The 24,460-nt window shown below is 40.9% G+C and overlaps 1 protein-coding gene across 13 annotated transcripts in view; it reads left to right on the forward strand.

Moving 5' to 3' along the window:
* The window catches only part of MARK3 (microtubule affinity regulating kinase 3), an 86,320-nt gene that overhangs the window by 20,371 nt on the left and 41,489 nt on the right, over positions 1–24,460 (forward strand). For all 13 annotated transcript variants that reach the window (XM_089522605.1, XM_089522602.1, XM_089522603.1 and 10 more), the window contains 4 exons: positions 8,324–8,377; positions 11,660–11,708; positions 22,034–22,099; positions 23,853–23,923. In XM_089522605.1, the coding sequence (XP_089378731.1) occupies positions 8,324–8,377; positions 11,660–11,708; positions 22,034–22,099; positions 23,853–23,923 (240 nt within the window). The remainder of the gene's footprint in view (positions 1–8,323; positions 8,378–11,659; positions 11,709–22,033; positions 22,100–23,852; positions 23,924–24,460) is intronic.

Below are 24,460 nucleotides of genomic sequence, written 5' to 3' on the forward strand. Positions count from 1 at the left end.
CCTTCTGAGGTAGTTTGTCAAATCGCTCTTATAATTACAAAGTTCTTACTAAAATTTAGCTGGAATTTCTTTTCTTGTAATTTCAGTCCACTGATTTGAGTCCTCCTGTCTGGAGCAGGGGTTCCCAACCTGTGCTCCAAGGAGCCCTTAGGCTCCAGGAAAATGGAAGAAATAAAAATGGAATGAAATTAAAGAATAAGAATCTGTTCTTATATATACTTATACAGTGTGCCCGTGTCATTCGCACACCAGAAGAAGCAACGGTGCACATGCCCGTGGTGCCTGCGTTCCACTGCACTGCATGCATGAGCCCCATTGTTTTCAATGGGATTCAAGCATATGCGGTATTTCCCTTACGTTGATGGGGGGGGGGGTGGAACGGATCCCTTGCATAAGGAAAGGGCTCACTGTATATATTCCAGTAACTTGTAAGACATAGGGTAGCCCTCTTAGCGGCTCCCCCATAGAAATAAGGGCTCCGCAAGTCAAAAAGGTTGGGGACCCCTGCTCTGGAGTATCAGAGAAGAAGTTTGCTCCATCTGACATATTTTCAGGTATTTAGAAGTAACAGTTGTATCATTTCTCAAACTTCTGCAGACTAAACATGCTTTTCTCCCTTAGAGGTCCCTCTTAAGGCTTTGTTTTTAAATTTTTTACTACTTTGATGAGTTTCCTCTATACCTGTTCTAGATTGTTGGTGCCCTTCTTGAACTGTGGTGTCCAGAACTGTGTACAATATTTCAGGTGACCTCTGACTCAAGCAGGATAGAGTGGTACTTTTGCTTTCTTCATTCCAGACACTACTTTCGTTGTGCATCCTTGAATTGCATTGATCTTTTTACTGTTGCACCACAGTGTTAACTAAGGCTTAACTTGTGCTCAGCTAAGACTGCAAATCCATTTCACATGTACTTTTGTTAAGCAGGTGTCACCCATCCTAGCTTTCTGCATTTTATTTTTTCTTCTTAATTGTAGTACTTTACATTAACCCTTGTTGAAATATATTATGGCTGCAATTCAGAATCCTCTCAGTGTAGCATATGCATGGATCTGCATATGGACCTACACTAGGCATAGTCATATACCCTCTCCTGACTTACTCAAAGCCCGTGAAATTGCCCCGCATGGCTATTTCCCGTAATGTGGGAACAGGCAGGATTCCAGAAGAGGCTGGCCAGATGCGAAATGGTGAAATAATTTTTGAGATCCTGGAAAGACCATAGCAGATCTAAGCACTGAAGTCATGAAATAGGTTCATGAAATAAAAAAGAAGTCTTGCCTGCTCCTCATGGAGCAGGAAACATCCATGTGGAATGCCTTCAGGGGCTTTTCAGTACATGGGGGAGTTGGCACTGGGGAGGTAGGGAATAGCAATGTCTGCAGCACCCCAGATAACGTCTGCATGCATAAAGGAAACTTATGTGTGCAGCTGCCCCTAACAGGATGTCGGCCTTTGTTAATTTTGTCCTCTGGGATATTAAGCTATTCTTGTAATTCACGTCATACAAATTTGGTGGGCATACCTTCATTCCATCAATCAAGTCAATTCTGTTCAGCACCAATTCTGGGCGGAAGCCCCTGGCATTCCTCTTGTCACTTCTCTTCAGGATGAAGAGGAACCATTGGTGAGCATTCTTTGGGTTCGGTCTGTCAGTCTTTAACAAATCTACCTAACAGTTGTATTGTGTAGCCCACACTTTACCAGGTTGTCAGCAACAATATCATGGGAATTCTGTCAAAAGCCTTTTTGAAACCCAAAATACACTACACCCACAGCATCTCCTAATCTACCAAGATTTATATCTCTGTCTTAAAACAAAACAAAAAATGGATTGGCTTGATTTGTTTTTGAGAAACCCATGTTGGATCCTAACAATCTTACTAATTGTGTTCTAAGTGCTCACAGATTGTTTAATGCTATGTTCAAGAACATGTCTTGGTAAAAGTTGTTATTATTATTATTATTAACCTTTATTTTTAAAGCACTGTAAATTTACACAGCGCTGTACATACAATCTTTTTAATTAGATGGTTCCCTGCCCTCAGGCTTACAATTTAAAAAGACACGACACAAAAGGAGAAGGGAAAGGTGGTGGGAAAGGGGATAAGGTCCAGCAGTTCCTCTCTACCGCCAAGGCCTGGACCAAGGCAGATGGACTGGAGGGAGGGCTTGGCTTCATAATGGATGGTTAATCTTCTTCCAGGGAGGCCTGTTGGAGCTAGCCTGCCCCTCTAGTAGGATAATACATATAAAGTACATAGCAATACAGGAAATGGTTCGATAAAACAGGCACCAAAAGAACATCAAATAGCAAGCAACAATTATGCAATGCCTTTGAAAGCTGCTCTGAACAGGATAGTCTTCAACTTCATTTTGAAGCTGGTTAAGGAAGTGATGGCCCTTGCTCTCAGGGGAAGAAGGTTCCAGGAGTGTTGTTGTTGTTGTTGTTGTTATGTTCCTCCAAGTATGTTCACAAGAGGTTTGCCATTGCCATCTTCTGAGGCTGAGAGAGTTCTACTTGCCTAAGATCATCCAGTGGGTTTATATGGCTGAGCCAGACATGAACCCTGATATCCAGAGTTATAGTCCAATGGTCAGACCACTACACCACAGTGACTCATCTTAGTAGAGCACTCTTTTCTTTTGGGAAGAAGAGTGAAGCAAAAAAGGTTTCTGTCATTTCATGATTTGATAGGCACAAACTGAAATCTGGTGGGATGAGGTTCTACATCCTGTTGCTTTTTCACCATCTCCTCCATGGAGTGGCTTTACCATTTCCTCCTCCTCCTCCTGTTGGTCCAAACATAAGCAAGATATGCCTTTTAATTATTTTGGGCCTCTTTAGAGGCCTTCCCTTACTCTGAGGGTTGGGTTTTCTGACTTTTTCCCTACCAGTACTGACTATTTGTTGGTTGATTATGTCCTCCTTTCATTTCTTGTGGCTTTTAATTTTTAATTTTAATTTTAAATCCCTTTAAATTCAGCTCATTAAAAAATTCTATTACACATTCACCCTAGTTTCTTCAGACAGTCTCCATTTTTCTTTTTCATTGGAATTCTTTGCAATTGTGCCTTAAGCATCTCACTTTTAGGGGTGTCCCCCACATCATGAACATCCTTCCTTTTGAACATCTCTGACCATGGGATCTCATTCAATATTTCCCTAAGCTTACAGAAAGTTCTTGATGTCCAGCATCCATGTCTGGCTATGTTCGGCATCTTTTTCTCTGTGTAACAGAGAACATGGTTGCCACCACCACGAAAGATCCCACTATTATCTCATTGACCAGTTGTTGTTTTTTTACTTTTGGTTAGGATTAGTTCCAACAAGGTTGCTCCCTTTGTTGGTTATTTACTTTGTATCTTCCCCTTTTCCCCATTTTGCAACCTAGGGCTCTCCTGCCTTCCTCCAGCATATTTTTGTAAATCTGGTAAAGTGTGAGTTAGACAATGCTAGCCATTCCATCTTCTGGACAGCAAAATTGTCAGTAGGGCAAGCAAAGAAATTGCTTTACCTTATATTCTTCAAAGTATTTGACTTCTGTAACTTTCAGACTGCATTATGTTTCCCAATACAGTACTACTGTATCTCTTTGTTTTGAATGTTTGATAATCTGTTCTATGATGGCATCATCCATGACTTCAGTCTGGCTTGGTGAACTATAGAAGACCCACACACTGATAACACTGTTCTCCCCCGGCTTAATTTTCTCCAAAATGTTCTCAGTCTGTTTTCCAGCATTAAGTGATGGGTATCCTGACATGTGTACACATCCATGACATATAACGTTGTTCCTTTCAGTTTCCTGTTTGGTCTATTTCTTTGGATTGGGTTATATCTCTCGGTTGCTACATTCCAGTCATGAGCCTCATCCCACCAGATTTCAGTTTGTGCCTACCAAATCATGTTTGCTTTCCTGTGTTAATAACTGAAGTTCATCTTATTTATCACACTCTGTACATTAGTGTAGAAACATTTGAGACTATAGGTCTTTGCCTCCAGCTGTTTGTTCATTTTCTTCTTCTACCTGTTGATGGGTTCTTATACTGTCATCTCAGTTTTTCCTGTATCATGGCTGGTGTGCCCAGTAGTTGGTTCTGGAGTACTGTTTTCCTCCCATGTATACCTTGGTTTAAACATCATTCTGCACAGGTTGTTAGAGCTCATAGCAAATAGGTTCTTGCCAATTTCTAAAGTACAACCTTTATCTTGTTAGAAGTCTTCGTTAAAGGAAATGCCAACTGTGGTCTAAAAAGCCAAATAATAGCACCATCTGTGAAACCAGTTGTTTACTTCCAGTATTCTCTCCCTGGGCCATGTCCTTCAACAGGAAGGTGTGATGAAATAACAGGGTCCTTCAACTCCCCACCTTTGAAATACATTGGAGGCTATATCTTGAAGCATAATTCCTCCCCACATGATCAGGTTGATGGCGGGCTAAGTTTGTCAACCTCTCTGTTGTTACATCATAAATATTCATACCTGAAAGACAGCATACTTCTTGAGACAACTGCTTCTGTTCCTCTTAACCTCATGATTGCTTTTTAAGGAGAGAGCTTGGAATGAATTACATAGCTTCATACTCACAGATTGGTTCCTATAGTTCTGCTTCTGTGTGTCATGCTCATCCAAGTGTCTGCCTCTTACATTTGACAATTCTCTTCTTCCCTCCTCCCTGATGAGATTCTGTAGAGCTCAAATAGATGCATCTTCTCTTCCATCAACATTCAACTTGCAGTTATTGTAGCTGTACCCCAAGAAAACAACAAAGTTGTTGGAGATCTTTGCAGCTACTTCACCATCCATGTTGAGTGGCTCTGTGTAGGCAATGTCACACCACTCTGGTCTGCCCACTTGAAACTCACCTGTTTTCATTTCCTTATTTCATATGTGCCTGTTTGCAAGCTCCAGAGAATGAAGGAGCAGCTCTAGAGAGCTACTGGTTTGTTTGCTTATTTACTTATTTAGAGTATTTATACCTCTCTCTTCAGCTACAAAGGCTCTCAGACTGTCTCAGAAATGGTTAATTTGACAGTTCTCTGCCCTCAGGCTTACAGTCTAAATAAGACACACAAGGAAAAGGGAATGGCAGTGGGGAGGGGGATTAAGTCCTGCAAATACTGCTGGATTCAGGGCAGTAACAGTTGGAATGGGGGGAGGGCCTTTCATCTGCCTCTGAGTCTAGGCATGATAGAGCAGTGGTGGCTGATTCTGCCCCCAACAAAGTCACTGGTTTACCTCCTGTCCACACTCACTAGTCAACAGAAACTCCTCTGTTTAGATGGTGTCATCAGGCAGAGCACATGGTCTAAAACACCAAAATACCCCACACAACAGCTTAGCCAAACAACCAGTCTTAACACACATGACACAAGCCTGTCTTATTCTGGTTTTCACCCATCCTGTGTAAAATGTCACTGTTTCACAAGCTTGTGTTGTCGAGGAAGTAGCTAGTGGCTGTCAGAAAGCAAGAAGTTGAAAATGGAAATGTTGCCTTTATAATGCCTTTGTGCAAATCTGTATTGAAACTGCACTTAGTAAACTAGTCACCACATCTCAAAAAATATTTTAGAGCTGAAAATAATGGTTAACAGTAGGAAAAGGCTATTACCTTCATGTTCTACTTTTGAATTTTCTGTAGTTGGCTGCTCTCAGAATTAAATATAGTACTAGGCAAGACTGTGGGCTGCTTCAGCAAGTGGTGCTCATGGTCTTAAACAGAACAAGAAATTTGTTGAGCTTTGGACAAATGGAGTGATTTCAAGGAATTTCATAAACTCTTAAATCACTTTAAGATACCTTTGAAAGGCTAGATTTGTAACTCCTTTTGCTGCTTGAGAGTTGCCCTTACTTTGTCAGTGCTGCAGTATCTGTTCTTTAGAATTGATAGCTACATTATTTCTTAGTTCCATGATTGCTGCCACTACATCTGTTTCATTTCCCCCATTGCTGCTAGTGAAACAGTTTCTAATTACATGGCTGTATTGGCTGTGTACACCTCTTTCAGTTGTCCTGTTGTTGAACCTGTATGCGGAAGACATCATGAGCAGAGCAGGCTTAGACTCAGGCAGGAGGTGTGAAGATAAGGAGAGGGAACATCAACAATGTAAGATACACAGGTGACACAGTGTGACACTAGCAGAAATAAACAAAGACCTGAAGCAATTATTGAAGGAGGTCAAGGAGGAAAGTGCAGAGGTTGGATTAATGCTGAACATTAAAAAACAAAAACAATGATAGAATAGTTACAAGAATTCACCCTAAACAATGAGAAAATTGCAATAGTTTCCATACCTTGGTTCAAATATTGATCAGAATGGAGACTGCAGTCAGGAAAGCAGAAGAAGGCTTGGATTAGGAAGGGCAGCTATGAAAGAACTGGACAAGATCCTAAAGTGTAAAGACATAACACTGAACACTAAAGTGAGAATAGTCTAAGCCATAGTATTCCCCATCACCATGTGTGGATGTGAGAAATGGACAGTGAAAAAAGCAGATAAGAAGAAAATCAATTAATTTGCAAGGTGGTGCTGGAAAGAGTGCTGAGGATACTGTGAATGGCCAAGAAGACAAACAAATGGGTTCTAGAACATCAAGCATGAACTCTCTTTGGAAGCCAAGATGACTAAATTGAGGTTGTCTTATTTTGGCTGCATCATGAAGACAAATGAATCATTAGAAAAGACAATGCTAGGGAAGGTGGAAGGCAGTAGAAAGAGAGGACAACCACATGCTTGATGATTAGACTCATTCAAAGAGAACCCCAGGCATGAGCCTGCAGGACCTGAGTAGAGGGGGTCTTGGAGATGTCTCATCCATAGTGTGGCCATGAGTCAAAGTCAACTTTAGGGCAGCTAACAATGATGACCGTTGTTGAACTTTATCAGACCCTTCTGTCTGTTCTGCCAGCATTTTACATGCATAAGAAATGGCTTTTTCTCATGCCTAAACCTTGGAGTCCCTGCCAGTAGTGTTCCCCCAACACTACTACCCTAAAACCTCCTTATTTCAGATTGTTTTGGATTGTTTTGTCTTACAGTGCACACGCGCCATATGTGGGCACACTATACACGGCTTCGAGCTTGCACTGAAGCCGTACAACAGTTAAAGAAATGGTCCCTCCACAAGCACACACCCCATTTTTTGCAATAGCATGCAAGCATACATGGATTTCCCCTTATGCAGGGGGATCCGGAAGGGATCCCCCACAGAGGGGAAGGGCCTGCTGTATTACTCTGGCCTTGCATCTGTATTTTTAATTTTGTATTTTGAACTGATTGTTATTTTTAGGTACTTGTCTGATTTTATCAACACATTTCCTATTTCTTACATGAATTATTTTTCACTGTGGGTTTTGTTAGTTGCCTTGGATATTTTAATGGAAAAGTAGGATATAAACAGAACTAGCCCAGGTCATTTTACTGCTTGAGACAAAGGACAAGAAAGTTACTTTTCTTCATTTTATAGACGCTAACTAGATGGGCAGTTGAACCATGCTTTCAGTATAGGGAATGGGACAATGTCTAGCACCATACCTGTGAAGAGTAAATTGTTCAAAAATATTGGGGTCTTCAGCCTGCTGAATTTAAGAGATTTATGAATTTATGCCTCATTCACACTATGATTTAAAGCGGCTTGCGAATAGGATCAAGCCAGCTTATATGTGCCTCGTTCACGCTCGAGTCAATTTCAAACCCGATTGTGTTCTGGCTGATTCAGATTGAACCAGCACAATTCCTCCTGAACCAGATTTTTTGAAAACAGATCTTTTGCAGGTTATTTTCAAAAGAACTGGTTTGCAACTGATGTGAACAAATATGAATACTCATTTATATCTCATTAGTGGGAAGCTAGTATGATCCTTCAGTTATTTTGCTATCCAGTTTGGGATATGTTTTTGTGTGTTCCCTGTTTGGGGATGTCAGATTTTTGTGTTTGCTTTTTGAGCACCAACTGTTTTGATGTCCACCTGATACTAGCTTTTAACAATTTCAGTTGGATAAGTTGTGAGACACATGATGAGTTACAACCTGTGATTTATTTTGGTTAGAGATTGAAGGTGGCACATCATGCCTCATTCGTTACACATCCATAGCAGTCCTGATTCACATCTATTGAGGATAAATGTTTGCACCCTCAGGTAATGCCAGGTATATTTTTGTAATGCATTCTAATTTTACAGATTGTATTTTCAGACTTAACATTGTTTTGTTTTTTGCAGTGCCCTTTCAATGAGTGGTTCACTGTTAATATCATTACTGCCTCTGAATCTTAGTATTGACAAAACCCAGTCTAACACTATTATTATTATTTTCTTCTAGGTTGCAATAAAAATAATTGATAAAACTCAATTGAATCCAACTAGCCTACAAAAGGTAAGTTCACTTAGATTGGAATAGGGGATGTGTGAACCAACCTGTGGCCTACCTGGCCATTTTAGTCGCCTTCACAGCCTCGCCCCTCCCAATTTATTTTTCAAATGCTGTATGAGTTCCATGCACAACTCAAAAATTGTTGAATTTATTTTAAAAGAAATATGAGGAATTTATTTTAAAAGAAATATGAGGGTGTGATGATATCAGCTTTTCAGATGTTCGTTTCCCTTTATAACCTATTCTACTATTATTCTCTTGTCTATTCTGTTTGAGTTAATTTTAAGCAGTGCATGCATCTTACTTTTTTTTAGAGAACTGCATGTTCAGTAGTTGTTTCGTTTGAATTATGACTTTTCCATCCAGTGGAATCCAGTGGATCTTTCAGTGTCATCAGATGAATTTCTTTTAGGCGTTTACACAAAAATGTCTTGAAATAATCACTTATTAGCCATATTTCTATATCCTAATACCCCCAGACTGCTGCATGAACTGAACAAAACTGTGGGCAGCATCTAAATAAAAGACAACTGCAGAGATCTGTTTTCTTAGATTGGAACTACACCATGAATGACAGATTGAAGTTTGAAAACTCAGGTTGCCACTAGTGAAATGCAATTGAGTAGTTGCAAAAGATGTAACCCTGATGTGTTTCCTCTGCAACCCCATCTCTTAGCTGTCTTCCCTTTAGGTGCACCCTTAATGCAAATCAGGATCCTTCTCTGGGAAAAAGTAGTCTTTGTGGGGGGGTGTTTAGAGAGAAAAAGGCAAAAGGATGTAGGAATCCATCCGTCCTACAGCTTCTTTGTTGGCAATCACCTGCTGCCTTTCAGCTATTCAGTGTTGCCAAACGTACAGCTCCAGGCTGTGAAACTATGCTGTGTTTTGAACAGTGATTATTGTAGTTGTTTGAATATTGACTCCTTATATTTTTCTCCTGTGCTGTTCTGGCAAGCCAGTGATAGCATGCTAGTATAATTGAGGACAGTAGCTGGTATAAAATAAAAATTACTTGATTGCCATCCCCCTTTTGCATTAAGAACAGCTTTTAGAAAATAATCAAGAAAATGCTTGGGAATGTCAACCATCTGGAGTTTTGGGCCACTTGAAAAGATGTATGAACCAAACATTGTTTTGAAGAGGATTAAACAGTACTGCACTTCCTAGGAATCAGGCTTTTTGTGTTCTTGGGAAGCCTCCAAAGACTGAAACACTCACCCACCCATTGTACGTTATCAGCATTTTAATTAAAGTTTCTTAGTTTGTGAAGGCAAAACTAAAGAAACAAAAACATGAAGTTTAGGCTTGTAAATTCATTACAGTTGTTGCAGTTGTTGTGTGCCTTCTACTTTTTTCTGACTTAAAAGTACCCTAAAGTGACCCTATCAGAGGGTTTTCTTGGGAAGATTTCTTCAGAGAGGATTTTCTTTTACTTCTGAGTAAAGATTTCTTCAAAGGGATTTCTTTTACCTCTGAGGCTTAGAGAGTGTGACTTGACCAAGGTCACTCAATACGTTTCTATGACTGAATGGAAATTCAAACCCTGGTCTCCATAGTCCAGTGCTGAAACCACTACACCATGCTTGCTCTTATTACAATTAACTGTTCATTTGATGTAGGGAGAAATAACATACCAATATAGTGAAGTCAAAATTTTATATCATTTAATTATATCTTGCCTTCCTCCCTTTATGGGGATTCAGGGCTGCTAATAAGGCAATTATCAGTCTCTTTTATTATATGCCTTGTCATCTTAAAAGAACACCAGGATTTTTTAAAAACTAATGAATGTGTGTGTGTTTACCAAATGCCCTTTTAAAACTATTTCCTAAGAAATACAAAAACATTGTTTGCTTTTAAAGAAGGATTGCATTTGAAAAATAGCAAGTAAAGATTTGGGGTGAGGGGATTTACATTCTCTCAGTACATTATGGGTTGTATTCAATGGCTGACCGAAAGCATCCATCAGTGGACTAGAGAGAGATTTGGTGATGTATGGTAGGTTGTAGTGGAAAAGGTGGACATGGGCTGCCCCAATCCACTGGTGGAAGTCTACCATCTGTAGAGTTACCAGAATTGGATATACAGATATCTGTGATCAGTGGAAGAAACTGCCCTTGTTTTGTGCAATTGTTAATTAATGCAATAGCAACCCCATTTTCTGGCCATCATATTCTGCTTAATGTGCAATGTTTCACAATGGAGTGTGATTTATTCTTTTTTTCTTTTTAAAATAGACAATGGAAATTCCTAGAGTTCATCAATTTTTTAGATAAAAGAAAGGCAGAATATAAACCATGAGAAAGATTTGCCAAATATGTATTCAGAGTGCCCCCCCCCCCCCCAAATACTTGTTAATGTCTTAAGGACTGGATGGCCCTTGTGGTTTCTTCCAACTCTACTATTCTGTGATTCTTAAAACATCCTTTATAACTGTGATATGTCCCAGGATAGTTTCTTTGTTGCTGACAGTTGAGTATTTGCTTCCCTGCTAGGATTTCTTTTTGCTTAGGTAGATAGATATTTGTTTGATATTGGGAGACTTCCTTAAATTCATGGTATTTTCTGTGGCTCTGTTTCACCATCTAAATAGGCATGTTGAAGGAGGGAATTGTTTGTAGAGAATGAAAAGGAATGGATCATTCATAGGAGTTGTCTTCAGTAGGCAGACGTCTGGTGCTATATGCAAATGCTCACTTCCAAGATGTGTTATACTGACAGAGTTCTGCAAACTTTGCTATTCTTCTGTATCTATGGCTTAATTTTGCTACTGAAAAATTGTGCAGCAAGAAGATGCCTAGTTTCCTTCCCCATTACTATTCTTGAGTATTTGTGTTAGCTTGTTGGCAGGATCACAAAGGTCATTGTGTAACTTTTTTAGATAAACACTTGATTTTGACCCCATTACTGGACACATTCCAGATACCTGCAAAATTATGGTTGGAATGTTCAGCCCTTGGCACTTGGAGCACTGAAGTATTTCTAGAGTCCAGATTAAGAAGATCTGAAATCAGTTTGAATGTCTTTCTGAAATCTCTTTAGCATTAGCATCTTAAAAAATCATAGAATCATAGAGTTGGAGGAGACCATAAAAAGCTTTGACTTTAATGAGCATGGCTTGTATAGTAGCAGGGTGCAGGGAGGTTCTTTGCTCTAAAGTCTTTCCTGAAACAGCTTTCATTTTTCAAGGTCCTAAAAATGTGATTATAGCTTCTGCTTTATTTTAAAGAAAACAAAGTTGATGGTCATTTTTATCATTAACCTCTGTATTATCTTTTGTTCTAGCTCTTCAGGGAAGTAAGGATAATGAAGATATTAAATCATCCCAATATAGGTAAAGTGTTTCTACATATATTTGTGTGTGTTTGTGTGTATTCTATATGTATTGGCACATATGTTGAAAAAAAATGCCAAAAAAACAACCCCCAAAACCTGGGTCAGCTTATATGTGGGTAAGTGCTGGAATAGGGACCCATTGCAAAAGCATTTACAAGAAGCAGAGGCAAGAAGCCCCTCTTGGCATGGCAGGGTGTGGAAGCAGCACTCTCATCCCATTATTCCCCCCTTGCCCAATCTGGAGAAAGAAAGGCAGCCCTCCCTCCTTCCTCACCTACTTTTTTTGGCATGAGTGGTGTTCAGAAGCCATGGGGAAGTCTAAATAAGGGCATACTATATACATCTCTGCAGAAAGATTGTAGTGTGCATTTTTATAAGAGCATTCTTTATAAGTCTTTCCAGCTGCCATTTTTACAGGGGCATTCTGTATAAACCTCATGAGGCCTGGCAGTCTCTGCAGAGAAGCTTATACACTGTGGCTCTATTAAAAATGGCCACTTCATTCTCTCTTCAGTCTCCCTCATGTTGCTGTTGTATGCTGCTTGGGCCAAAAAAAAAGTAGGCGAGGATGGATGGAGGGCTGCTTTCATGACAAGAGGGGCTTCTTACCTCTGCCTCTTCTCACTGTCTTTGTGCTGGGTCCCTAATAGAGCTTTCCTTGCTCCCATCCCTTCTCCTGCTTTCCTTGCTGTTCTCCCACCTCTTTTTTCCAGGCCACATTCTCATTTTTTTTCTTCATTTATATTCCTTTTCCTATCTGTATTTGTATAAAGATATTTGAAGATTGGCAATGCCATTTATGCTCTCACTTGTAATCTCTTAAATAAACTCTTCTCTGGCTCTTTAGCTCTTCCTAAGTATGTTCCCACTGTACAGTTTTAAACAAGAAGAAAATATTTGTTTGTTATGTGCTCCTGAGTTTTATCCTTGACTTGTCTATGTGTCATAGCAAAATCCATAATCTGCCCTCAATTTATGCATGAAGTCGACTTACGTATGTATGTATATGTATGTATGTATGTATGTAGAGAGATCTTGTAGCACCTTTGAGATTGAAAGAAAGAGGTTGGTAGCATGAGCTTTTGTAGACTTAAGTCTACTTCCTTAGATGCATTTGGTTTGGTGGGATGTGTATATGGTGTGTATGTGTGTGTTGTATATATGTGACTGTTGAGCCATTCAAATCCTTTTTAAAAATGCATGTATAAACTGAGTGAGGTTACTGTACTTTGAGTAGTTTCATGAACTGCTTTTGCTTCTCATCCTTCGGCCTGTTCTGGATTTTGAACTGAAACATTACCCTGTGTGTATAAAATACGACATTTCAAAAAGTATTATTTAATCCTGTGTGTATTCATATTAACCACTGTGATGTTGCTCTAAATTTCCCTACAAAATTAATGCAGTTTGACACTACAGTGTTACAGTGCCCTTGGTCTATCTCTAACAAATTGTTCATTTATAATAGATTAAAGTTAGGTTTACATGAGAACAGTAGTGCCCTAAAGAGGCCCAAAGCCTTTTGTGGAGAAGAAACAAACAAACCCAAATGCAACATTCAGACCACTCATGCAATTCCTGCCTCTCCTTAAAGTTTCATAAGCAGTTGCTTGATACATTAACTCAGTCATATGATTATCTGTATAGTAGATTAACACTGCCCTCAATCACTGCTCCTCCCTCCCAGTTTTGCTGCACTGCAGAATGATGGGCTCATCATAACTACCTTCAGGATACCACAAACTCCTCATAAGTCAAATGATTGAGGCAAGCTGATATTCTACAGGGAAAGAAGCTTTATTGCTCATAAATGCAAGTGTAAGGAGTTTACTTGCTCTATCTCAGAGAAGATTACTGGGCACTTACACCCAACATCTCAGATACATTAAAATTACTATTAATGGGATTGCTTTTAATTGTGTAAAGTACTGATGCAGAAGTAAGAAACTGGTGAGCCAATCCATGTGGCCCTTGTCCTTGGGTCTTACTATCTCCATTCCATTAGCTGCTTGCTCTTCATTATAACTCACCACCAATCAGCACAACCTGCCTTCCCTGAATGGAGCATGGTTTGACCCTACCTCCTACTGTCATGCTGCCTTTAGAAGGTTACATATGATACAATATATCTTCAGGCTGTAAAGTTTCAGGTTTTTCTGCAAGTAAACTAGCTAAAGGATGACCTCAAGTCCTGTTTCCTTTTCTTGAAGAGAATGGAAAGTGGGGGTTGGTAAAAGGTGATACTCTTTTTGTGTTTTTGTGTTGCTTATAAAATAAATCTCATGACTCCTAAATAAAGAGTTCCAACTATTACTCATCTCAGCACTTCCTAATCTCCAGACTCAACTCAGATTTCTCTTGACAGCTTCTACGTAATCCTCAGTGCCTGCCTTCACACTTACTATGAAAATTCAAGGCAACTAAAAATGTCCAGTATAACAATAAGCTACAATTGATACAGTAACTTACAGTAATGGTTTCTGAAGATATTAGTAATTCCAGACTCTTTGTGCAACGAGTATGTCTAATGTACAATATAAAAAAGAATGTACTGATAAAACCTTTTTGTTCTTGGGAGAGTTGTTGCACATACTGAATTTAAAATCTAGGCATGCTTTTGCATATACAAGTGAGTTTTGCCACCTGTAACTAGCATTCAAAAATAGCCACAGCATTCCCAATTAAAATAGCTTAGATTTGCCTAAGCTATTTCATTGGGTTGGCTTTTAAAGAACATTGACACCTATTTGTTCCCGATGTTGGAGAGAACCTTGGAGGGAAAAAATGGTAACTAGTTTTTAACTGCCAGGAGATTATTGATCTTTCTGTCAAATCATCAATGATTACATTAAGGTTTCCAGGGAGTTTTTAGGAGTGTAGAAACATTTTGAAAGACTGATTTAAAAAACAAAACAAAAAAAACCTCAAAAACTTTTATGATGCAACTCTTTTCTTTCCTCAGAAATATTTTTATATTAATAATAATAATAATAATAATAAGATTCATTTATATGCCGCCCAAACACTGGGCATCCAGGCGGCTTAAAACAGAGGGGATAATAGACAGTTCCCTGCCCTCAGGCTTACGATCTAAAAAGACACGACACAAAAGGAGAAGGGAAATGGGAGGGAGAGGAATCAGGTCCAGCATTCTTCTCTCCCTTTGAGGCTTGGTCCAAGGCCGATGGACTGCAGAGGGGGCTCTTTTTCATAAATTTTAAACAAAAACTGATGGGATGCATTCATGTGATCTTAGTGTGCCATAAAACCATCCTTTCTGACACAACTGCAGATTGTGATGGATTGAAGCTAGAAGTATTTCATTGAACAAAGGGTGGTAAACTAGGTAACTGATACTCAAGTGGTGGTCTGTGTACTGGTGCCTATCTGTGGACAGTTGCCTGCCAGCCTGTTGTAAGTTTCTAGGAAGGAGACAGTTGTAGTTAATGGGTATAAATATGGTGTTGATCTGTAGCACACTGCAGCAGGGGGACTTGTCATCAGATAGGCGCGTTACAGACCGCCCAGAAGGGGCGGTCTGCCCTCGCCACCATTTGCAGCGTGGAGGAGCCCCAGCGTCCAAACCGCGAGGCTCCTCTGCGCTGCAAATAAGAAGTGGATATGACACTGCGAGGCGCCAATGGCGCACTTGCAGAGTTGTATGTGCTGTGTGACGTGTGGACGCAGCGCGTCCACTACGTAAAGATGGCGGCCCCCGTGTGGAGGTATCCACTTGATTTCATTTCTGGTGAACATTCAAACATTTCGGCACCTACTTGGCTAACAGCTTCTGCATAGCCAACTGCTCACGAATTGCAAACCTGATGTGTCCCCAGGTATTTCTCATGTCTCAGCAATTGTTTTAGCTGAGATTTGCCCAACTGCCAAAGTCAAGTCATGAACACCCTCAACAGTTTCAGGATTTGCCACTGTTGAAGGCCTCTTAGATCTTGCTTGTATCTTCGGTCTCAGAATATCCACACTGAAAGTTGGCACACCACTTCTTCACAGTTGAGTAGGATGGGCAATTTTTACTCAGTGTTTGCATCATAAACTCATGGGTTTCTTTTTGAGTTTTCCTCTGCAGAAACAAGAACTTCATGATAGCCCACTTAAAATTCTACACTTTTTGTTGACATGGTTCTATCAATGATCTGAAAAAATCAGAAATCAGAGCTACAGGCCTGCAAATTGGCAATTTACAATACAAAAACCACTCTCTCCAGCTACAGTGACAAAATTACACTGATTTTGCGTAGTTGGTTGGGCCAAGACCTTTTTAGCACCCCCGGGTAGAAGGTAGAACACTAGCTGTACAAGTGGGATGTAAATATGACATGTAGTGATGATCTTGCTGCACAATAATTTTGAAAGTCCATATAGCTCATTTCTGAGATACCTTCTAACAGCCATATATGCTTTCTCTAACTGAATCTATAAATCTTCATTTTATTATCTAAATACAGACCATACTCTGGCATATGTGAATGATATTGTATCAAGACCTTGTGAAGCAAAGCAACAATTTCTTTTACAAGTTTTCCTCACTAGATTTTTTTCAATTTGGAATGCCTTTGTGTAGTAATAGCAGGTATTCAAGGAAAAGGTTATGAAAAATATATGAACTGTTATAGTTGGTATATAAATAAGTCTGTTGTTCTGCACACTTTGTAAAGAATTGAATCCTCATTTTATGCTGCCGTTTGATTTTTCTCCCTTTCCTCCTTCGGTTACAAGGCTTTAGGCAGCAAGAGCTAGAATTCAGAATTACAGGGCTAGGAAATCATTGTTTTCTAGAACAATAATGGATGGTGCAGATTTGAAGTGAGCACATTGTGACCTATGAGTAGCATGTAGTCCCCCATGGCTGTTCTTGTGACCCCTAGCACCCCCAAAATAAAAATAAATAAAAAATAAATAAATTTTATTTCTACCCCGCCCTTCCATGGAAATGATCAGGGCGGCTTACAAAATTTATAAAAACATTACAATACAGGATTAAAAATTCAATATAACAGTTAAAACCATTACTACAAAAAACAGGAACAGGAAACAGTAAAATAGGAAAATACACATATCGGGCAGAGGAAAAATGCAAAAAAGTTCCATCGATCCAGGGTCAGAAGGGAAAAAAGGGGGCAGGAAGAATAGACAAACAAATTAAGGTGGGAAGGCCAGCCGGAATAGATATGTTTTCAGCTGTTTTTTAAAAACAGCTAATGAGGCGGCAGAGCGAAGCTCTGCAGGGAGCTTATTCCAAAGTAAAGGGGCAGCAGTAGTAAAAGCCCTCTGTGAGGTCCGGGTAAGGTTAGACCTAGGGACCTCCAACAATTTAGTCCCAGATGTTCTGAGTGTGCGGGGTGGATTATATGGGGAGAGGCAGTCCTCCAAGTACCCTGGGCCCAAGCCATTTAGGGCTTTATAGGTCAAAACCAACACCTTGTATTGAGCTCGGAAGCGAATAGGCAGCCAGTGAAGGTCTTTTAAAATAGGTGTTATATGGTCCGACCTGGAGCTACCAGCGACCAATCTGGCTGCCATGTTCTGCACCAATTGCAGCTTCTGAGTTTGGTACAAGGGTTGCCCCATGTAGAGCGCGTTGCAGAAATCCAATCGAGAGGTTACCAAAGCATGTACAACAGATTCTAGGTCCTTTCGGTCCAGGTAGGGACGCAGCTGGCGTATCAGCCGAAGCTGATAACAGGCACTCCTGACCGTCGCATCCACCTGAGAAGTCAGCTGGAGCGACGAATCAAGGAGTACTCCCAAGCTGCGCACCGAGTCCTTCAGGGGGAGCGTGACCCTGTTCAGGGCCGGGTGACAGATCTCACCACCAGAAACCGGGGAACCTATCACCAGTACTTCCGTTTTCCCTGGATTCACACTGAGTTTGTTCTCCCTCATCCAGCCCATTACCGACGCCAAGCAGGCATCTAGAGGAGAGATGCCATCCTTAGTTACTGCATCAGTCGGAGACATAGAGAAAATTATCTGGGTGTCATCAGCGTACTGATAACACCGCGCCCCATGTCTCCGGATGATCTCTCCCAGCGGCTTCATGTAAATGTTGAATAGCATAGGGGACAGAATCGCTCCCTGAGGGACACCAGATATCAGGGCCCTCCTATCGGAGCGACAGTCCCCCAGCTCCACCATCTGGGACCTACCCGAGAGGTAGGAACGGAACCACTGCAAAGCAGTGCCCCCAATTCCCAACTTCCTCAGGCGTCCCAGAAGGATACCATGGTCGATGGTATCAAAGGCCGCTGAGATGTCCAAGAGCACTAACAGGGACACGCTCCCCCTGTCCATGCCCAGACGGAGATCATCAACTAAGGCGACCATGGCGGTCTCAACTCCATAGCCCGCCCGGAAGCCAGTTTGAAATGGGTCCAGAAAATCGGTGTCGTCCAAGATCGACTGAAGCTGGAAGGCGACTGCTCTCTCGATCACCTTCCCTAAGAAAGGTAGCAGCGAGATGGGTCTATAATTATTATGAAGCAGGGGGTCTAAGGAGGGCTTCTTTAGCAGGGGTTTAACCACTGCTAATTTTAATTTAGATGGAAACTGACCCTCACTTAGAGATGTATTGATTATGTGATGCAACATTAGTCGCACCACATCTCCCCCCTGAGCTGCCAACCATGAGGGACAGGGATCAAGAGAGCAAGTCGTCCTCCTAACACTTCGGAGGATCTTGTCCACTTCATCGGTACTAACAAACTCAAAGTGATCCAGTATAACAGGGACCACGGACGCTTCGGACACCTCTCCTATAGGATCTGCACAAAAACTGGCGTCGAGATCAGCCCTTACCCGAGAGATTTTATCCGCAAAGAAGTTGTTAAAATCGTCGCAGCAGGCTTTAGATGGCTCCAAAATAGGGCTCAGGGTGGGAGGGAGCCGAGTTAGCTCCCTCACAACCCTGAACAGCTCTGCCGGACGCGACTCTGCGGACGCAATACGTGCAGCATAGAAGGAGTTCTTTGCTGCACGTATTGCCACTCCATAAGCTCTCAAATGAGAGCGAAGGAGTGTCCTGTCAGACAAGCGCTGATGTCTTCGCCATTTATGCTCTAGTCATTGCACGACCCGCTTCCTTGCCCTGAGATCTTCCGTATACCAGGGTTGTTTATTGGAAGCAGGCCGGAAAGGACGCTTGGGAGCGATGCTGTGTATAGCCCTAGAGAAATTAGTATCCCAGATGTCGGTTAGGGCATCAACAGAATTGCCGTCAGAGCCAGTCGTATACCCCTCTAGGGCTTCTTGGAACCTTATGGGTTCTATCAGCCTTTGAGGGTGGACCATCCTAATAGGTCCGCCACCCCCGGGAGGGTTAATGGTAGGAGCCTTGATTCTAGCCTCAACCAGGAAATGATCCGTCCATGACAAGGGAGAGACATTAGAAATCTCTACCCACGGAGCCTCCATGTCCATTCTGAAGATCACATCAAGAGTATTACCAGCGCAATGAGTTGGCCCCTGAGACTAATTGAGACAGGCCCATGGCTGCCATGGTAGTCATGAACTCCCGAGCCGCACCTGTTGGAGTATCACTGGCCTCGAAAGGGATGTTGAGGTCCCCCAGGACAAGAAGCCTAGGGGACTCCAACACCAGTTCCGAGACCAGCTGTGTCAGCTCGGCCAGGGAGTCTGTTAGTGCACGAGGTGGCCGGTAGACCAACAGAATCCCTAGACTGTCTCTGGCCTTCAGGGACAGGTAAATACATTCGATGTGATCTGTTTTCCGGACTGGGATCCTGGTTAAGGAAAGAGTGTTTTTATGGACCAAGGCAACACCGCCCCCCCGCCCACCTAACCTGATCTGGTCCTTAACTGAGTACCCGGCTGGAAGGGCCAGTCCAAAATATTTATTTTGCTCGAAAATGCCCCAATTGCAGGCATTTCCACCATGTTTGAAGCCCACTGCCCCTCCCCCAATGGTCAAAAAACATTTTTGCGAAATGTTTCAAACCTTTTTTTACTCCAGTTTTACCTACTTTTATAGAAAAATAATGCATGTGAACATAAGGAACTGCTTAGTATTGAGTCAGATAAGTAGTCAATTTAGTCCACTTCTTTCAGAGGCTACACCACCTGGATGACTTACAAATTGTCTGTGGATTAAAATTCCCAGTCTATGCTGGCAGAGGCAGATAGAAAATATAGTTTAAAACATTTTAGTCAAATGCAATAAACGATTGGCTGACTGACATTGGAGAGCCCCAGTTTGGGGTGATCTTTGCTGTGCTGTTCCATAGAGCTGCATGAAATCCTTTTGAAATTCTTTTAACCATGGGTGCAGTGAGGTGGACCTAGAACCTCTTAAAAACAGTACATGTACTCTGCCACTGAGCTGTGTTCCCAGCCATTTCTTGTTAATATTGCTGTCACTCTTAGAAATCTGAAACACTTGTGGCAAGGTTTTTTCCTTCTCTGGGAAGTTGAACTTCTGTTCATTTTAGCTAATGACAGTGACTACCTTGATAGAATAACAAGTGGCCTAAAGATTGGCAAGACTGTTAATTCTGTGCAGTTCGTGTGTTTATTGGTTTAAAACACTCTCCCTAATTCAAGATTAGCTAACCAGTCATTCTCTTTGTTACTGTTTCCCTATAAGAATATATAGTTAACCACCAAAGTAATCTGTTTCCTAATCTAGATATTTTTTAGTGTTCCTAAAATGGGTGACAGTATTTAAAAAGTAAAACAAAACAAGTAATGTGGTCTTAGCCTGTCTTAACTAAAAATGCAGGCACAGCCTACGGCCCATCTTAACTGTGCCTTGAATTTAACAAGATAAGAGCATGTGCAGTTCAGAGCTTGAATATGATAAAATTTAGTGTTTGTATGCTTGTTCATTAGTAATTTCTGAGATAGTATTCCTGGTATGTTTGGATAGTTTTATTTTTCATGTTATAAATATTGAAAACTGTAATATTTATTTGTCTAATCTGTATTAAGCTCATATAAATGATCATAAAATAGGATGGACTCACTTGGATGTTTCTACATTAGTCTGTGATTTTTGCCCTTAGCCGAAAAGAGTTCTGTCAGTTTCCTAAAATGTAATCAATTGATGCTTCCTGTAACCACTTAGAGGACCTGCCCCATTGATTTTGTAAGTGGTTCCAGGGTTGCAACATTAGTCTGCATCCCCAAACACACCACAAGTTGCAGCTACAGTACGGAGAACTCACTGTAGTTCTGTTTCCAGAAAGGCTTGTAATAATTCTCCTGGATCATTCAGTCTGTGTTGTGAATGGCTTTTGATATTCCCCAATGTTTCTAAAGTGGCTAGTCTTAAAGTCTGAAGTCCATGTTGTTGGGACTGAGTGGGAATCAAATGCTTTGTTGCATTTTGCAAAGCTGGGCACATAGGTTTTTAGCTTGAGAGTTGTGGGCAGTGGTAATATCTAATGGTTTGAGTTAAATGCTGAAGGCAACTTTTTGGGAGTTGGGAGGAACATTGATCCCTTTTAGTCTTCTTGGAGCAGAGAAAACATTTGCTACCAGTAGGCAGGAAAGCAGTAACAGCCTCCAGAATCACTTACTGAAAATGGCCCTCCCTCCATTCCAAATGCCACCACCCTAGAAGAACGGGCAGTATCAGTTGGACTTCTCCACTGCCATTTCCTTCTCCTTCTGTGTCATGTCTTTTTAGATAGTAAGCCTGAGGGCAGAGAACTGTCAAATTAGCAATCTGTAAGCCACTCTGAAAGCCTTTGTTGCTGAAGAGCAGGGTATAAATACTTTACATAAATGAATACAATAACATGCTGTTGGTAGTGACAGAGTTTTCCTTCAAATACAAGCTAATTCACTCAGATTTGATCACAGTAGAAGGGCAAACTAACCCCCACTCCAACAAGATACAAAGGATGTATATGCTTTGTTTTCCAGCTGCATAATGTTCCCCACACAGAGTGATTAAACTGGAAAGCACCTTGTTTTAAAGTGGGGGTGTGTATTTTTTTTCTTCTGCTTTTGGGTTGCTGCAATGAAGGAATAAAATGCCTTGCTTTGAAAGCAAAGGTGTTTTCTTTTGTCGCTGCAGCAAAATTTCAATGATTAGGAGAGGGCCATATTCATAATCCCTGAAGTAGTCAATTCACATGAATTTATGTAAGATGACAGCTTCCGCAGTCCAGTAAGTGTTTGATTGAAAGATACATATTCTATAAATGTTTACTCTGTCTCTGTACAACATTTGCTATGCCTGTTTGAAATATAAAGTAGGAAAACAAAGGCTGGTTGACAAAAGCTGTATGTAAATAAACCTAATTGATACTGATCTCCTGAATCAGTTTTTTTCCCTTCCAGTTAAATTATTTGAAGTAATTGAAACAGAAAAAACACTCTACTTAATCATGGAGTATGCAAGTGGAGGTGAGTATAACAAAGTTGTAAACAAAAGAGAATTCTTTACCAAGTCAGGATTGAGGTAAAATTATGGCGGGTTATAAACCGCCACTTTGAGGCGGTCTGCCGCCGCCGCCGCTGCTTGCTCCATGCGGGAGCCGCAGCAGCCACACCACGCGGCTCCCGCACGGACCGAAAAAGAAGCTCCAAAATGGAGCTTCTTTAAGCGGCGCCTCTATGACGTCGCGAGGCGCCAGGGGCGGACTCGCGACGTCATAGACGCCGCAACACGTGCGGACGCACAGCGTCCGATACGTAAACATGGCGGCCCCCATGTGGAAGGGGCGCCGCCATGTTGTACGTATGGAATACGTACTAGGGTTAGGGGGGTGCGGAAGCACCGCCCCTTCCTAACCCTAATACGTATTCCATACGTATTTTTTGGTGGTTTGTAACCCGCCTATATGTTAGAAATGTTCAATGTTTCAAAATCACTCTCTTTTCTCATTTTAAATGCAAAAGTATTTAATTGCATTAGAAGTCATTTAAGAGCTTGCCCTTATCACTATCTTTGAGTAGTAAATGAGACTTTTGCAACAAGACTTTATATGAGTATGCTGTTTATTAAAATGCGGGTGAATAGATGCTCTGTTACATACATCCAAGCCACATTCTGCAGAAGGAATAAAACTTGATGTTTGTAAAATAAAACACACTAATGACAGTGAAAGACAGGTATGAAAGGTGAGTTGCCAGAGGACTATTACTGATAGTGCTGATGGCATCTGCTGAGAATTTCCTGTCTTGGGTTGTCTGTCTTGATATGAATCATTTAATTCCTGATGTACAGCAATTGTAGTCATCACCTTGTATTTTAATTGGCTCCTATGACTTGTTCCATTAAGGGGTACAAGCCTTTTAAAATTTCTTTTGGGAAGTTATCATCTTCTTCAAATATTTCAACAAGTTGCTACAAATCTTCAAGCACTCCCTGACAGATTGTGTTTTCAGTAAGGGAATAGCCTTGTTGGCTACATGTTTCTTCCATGAATGTATGCAGATACACAATAGTGAATTTGGTTCTCTGATTGCTGATTTTTATGTAACTAAAATGGCTCAGCCCATGTGTAGCAGTGGAACAAACAAACCTAGAGGTGGGTGAGTGAATCACAATATAGTCCAGTGACAACAGAACTCCTCATGAGAAGAAAACTTGGAATTGCTAAGGGAGTTAGAGATTGTTTTGGTCACAGTTTTATTTGAATTGTAATTCTAAAAATACAAAAAATGTTGTATCTATTTTTATTCAAGTGGAATCACCACCACCCTGGCACCCCTTTTCCAGCCCCTTGTATTTATTGAAAACACTTGAACAGAGAATTTGGTGTTGTGTTAAGTGTGACAGGAGAATTGGCTGAAGTTAGAGGGAAGCACCAGCAGCATGGGTCTTTCAGGGCTACTAGGGAGTTGAGGGAGAGAGTAGTCATTGGATACATCTCAGTGTTAATAAATCTCCTTAGTTCTGCTTTAGACCATTTTTCTGTCTGTAATATTACAACAATCACTACTTCTGGTTTGTGCTAGTAGAATATCTTACTTTTGTGAAATGATGTTCAATTAGCCGTATGTCTACCAAATTAATTCTTAAGAGTCATATAACTTCTTTGTGTCTCTTGTCATAAATTGTTGGTGTCATCAAAGTGCCACTGTCATGTTCAGAAATAAACTAGCTGCTGCTATACTCAAATTCTGTTTAATCTTTTGCATATCTTAATTACAGGAGAGGTATTCGACTATCTAGTTGCACATGGAAGAATGAAGGAAAAAGAGGCAAGAGCCAAATTTAGACAAGTATGTATGGACTATGCTAGATTTCTAGATAATATATTTTTGAAGATTTTCTCTATAATGTCAGTTCTTCCTCCAAGAGGGGTTTGATGATGGAAAATACTGACAGAATCGGCTAAGCCAACTTGGTTGCAATTCACATGCACTTGTTGTGTAGCCATGTGGGTTAGCACTAAAAAGAGCTTCTACATTGTTGATTATGTATTGTTAATTCCTGGAAAAGGCAAGATAAAGTATCCAGTTGCACTCATGTCCTATTTTATACCACAGTATGGGCTAACCACTGTAGAAATCCTGACTAGGTAGGATTTTTATTTGAACCAGCTCTTGTTACGTTTCTTCAGAAGTGAGTCATGGCTGCCTTCTGGAAAATTATTTTCATTGCTTCCAAATAAAAATGTTAGGGTAGTAGTACTAAGTTAGCCTAAATATCTACATGCACCAGATCCTGCCCGATCATGGAAGCTAAGCAGGGTCAGCTCTGGTTAGTCCTTGGATCATAGAATCATAGGGAAACCACCAACCAATACTAGGTGCTGT

The sequence above is a fragment of the Sceloporus occidentalis genome, unplaced genomic scaffold, assembly GCF_023333645.1.
Source record: "Sceloporus occidentalis isolate IW3139 unplaced genomic scaffold, rSceOcc1.0.p SCAF_4, whole genome shotgun sequence".
In the NCBI taxonomy this organism is placed as follows: domain Eukaryota; kingdom Metazoa; phylum Chordata; class Lepidosauria; order Squamata; family Phrynosomatidae; genus Sceloporus; species Sceloporus occidentalis.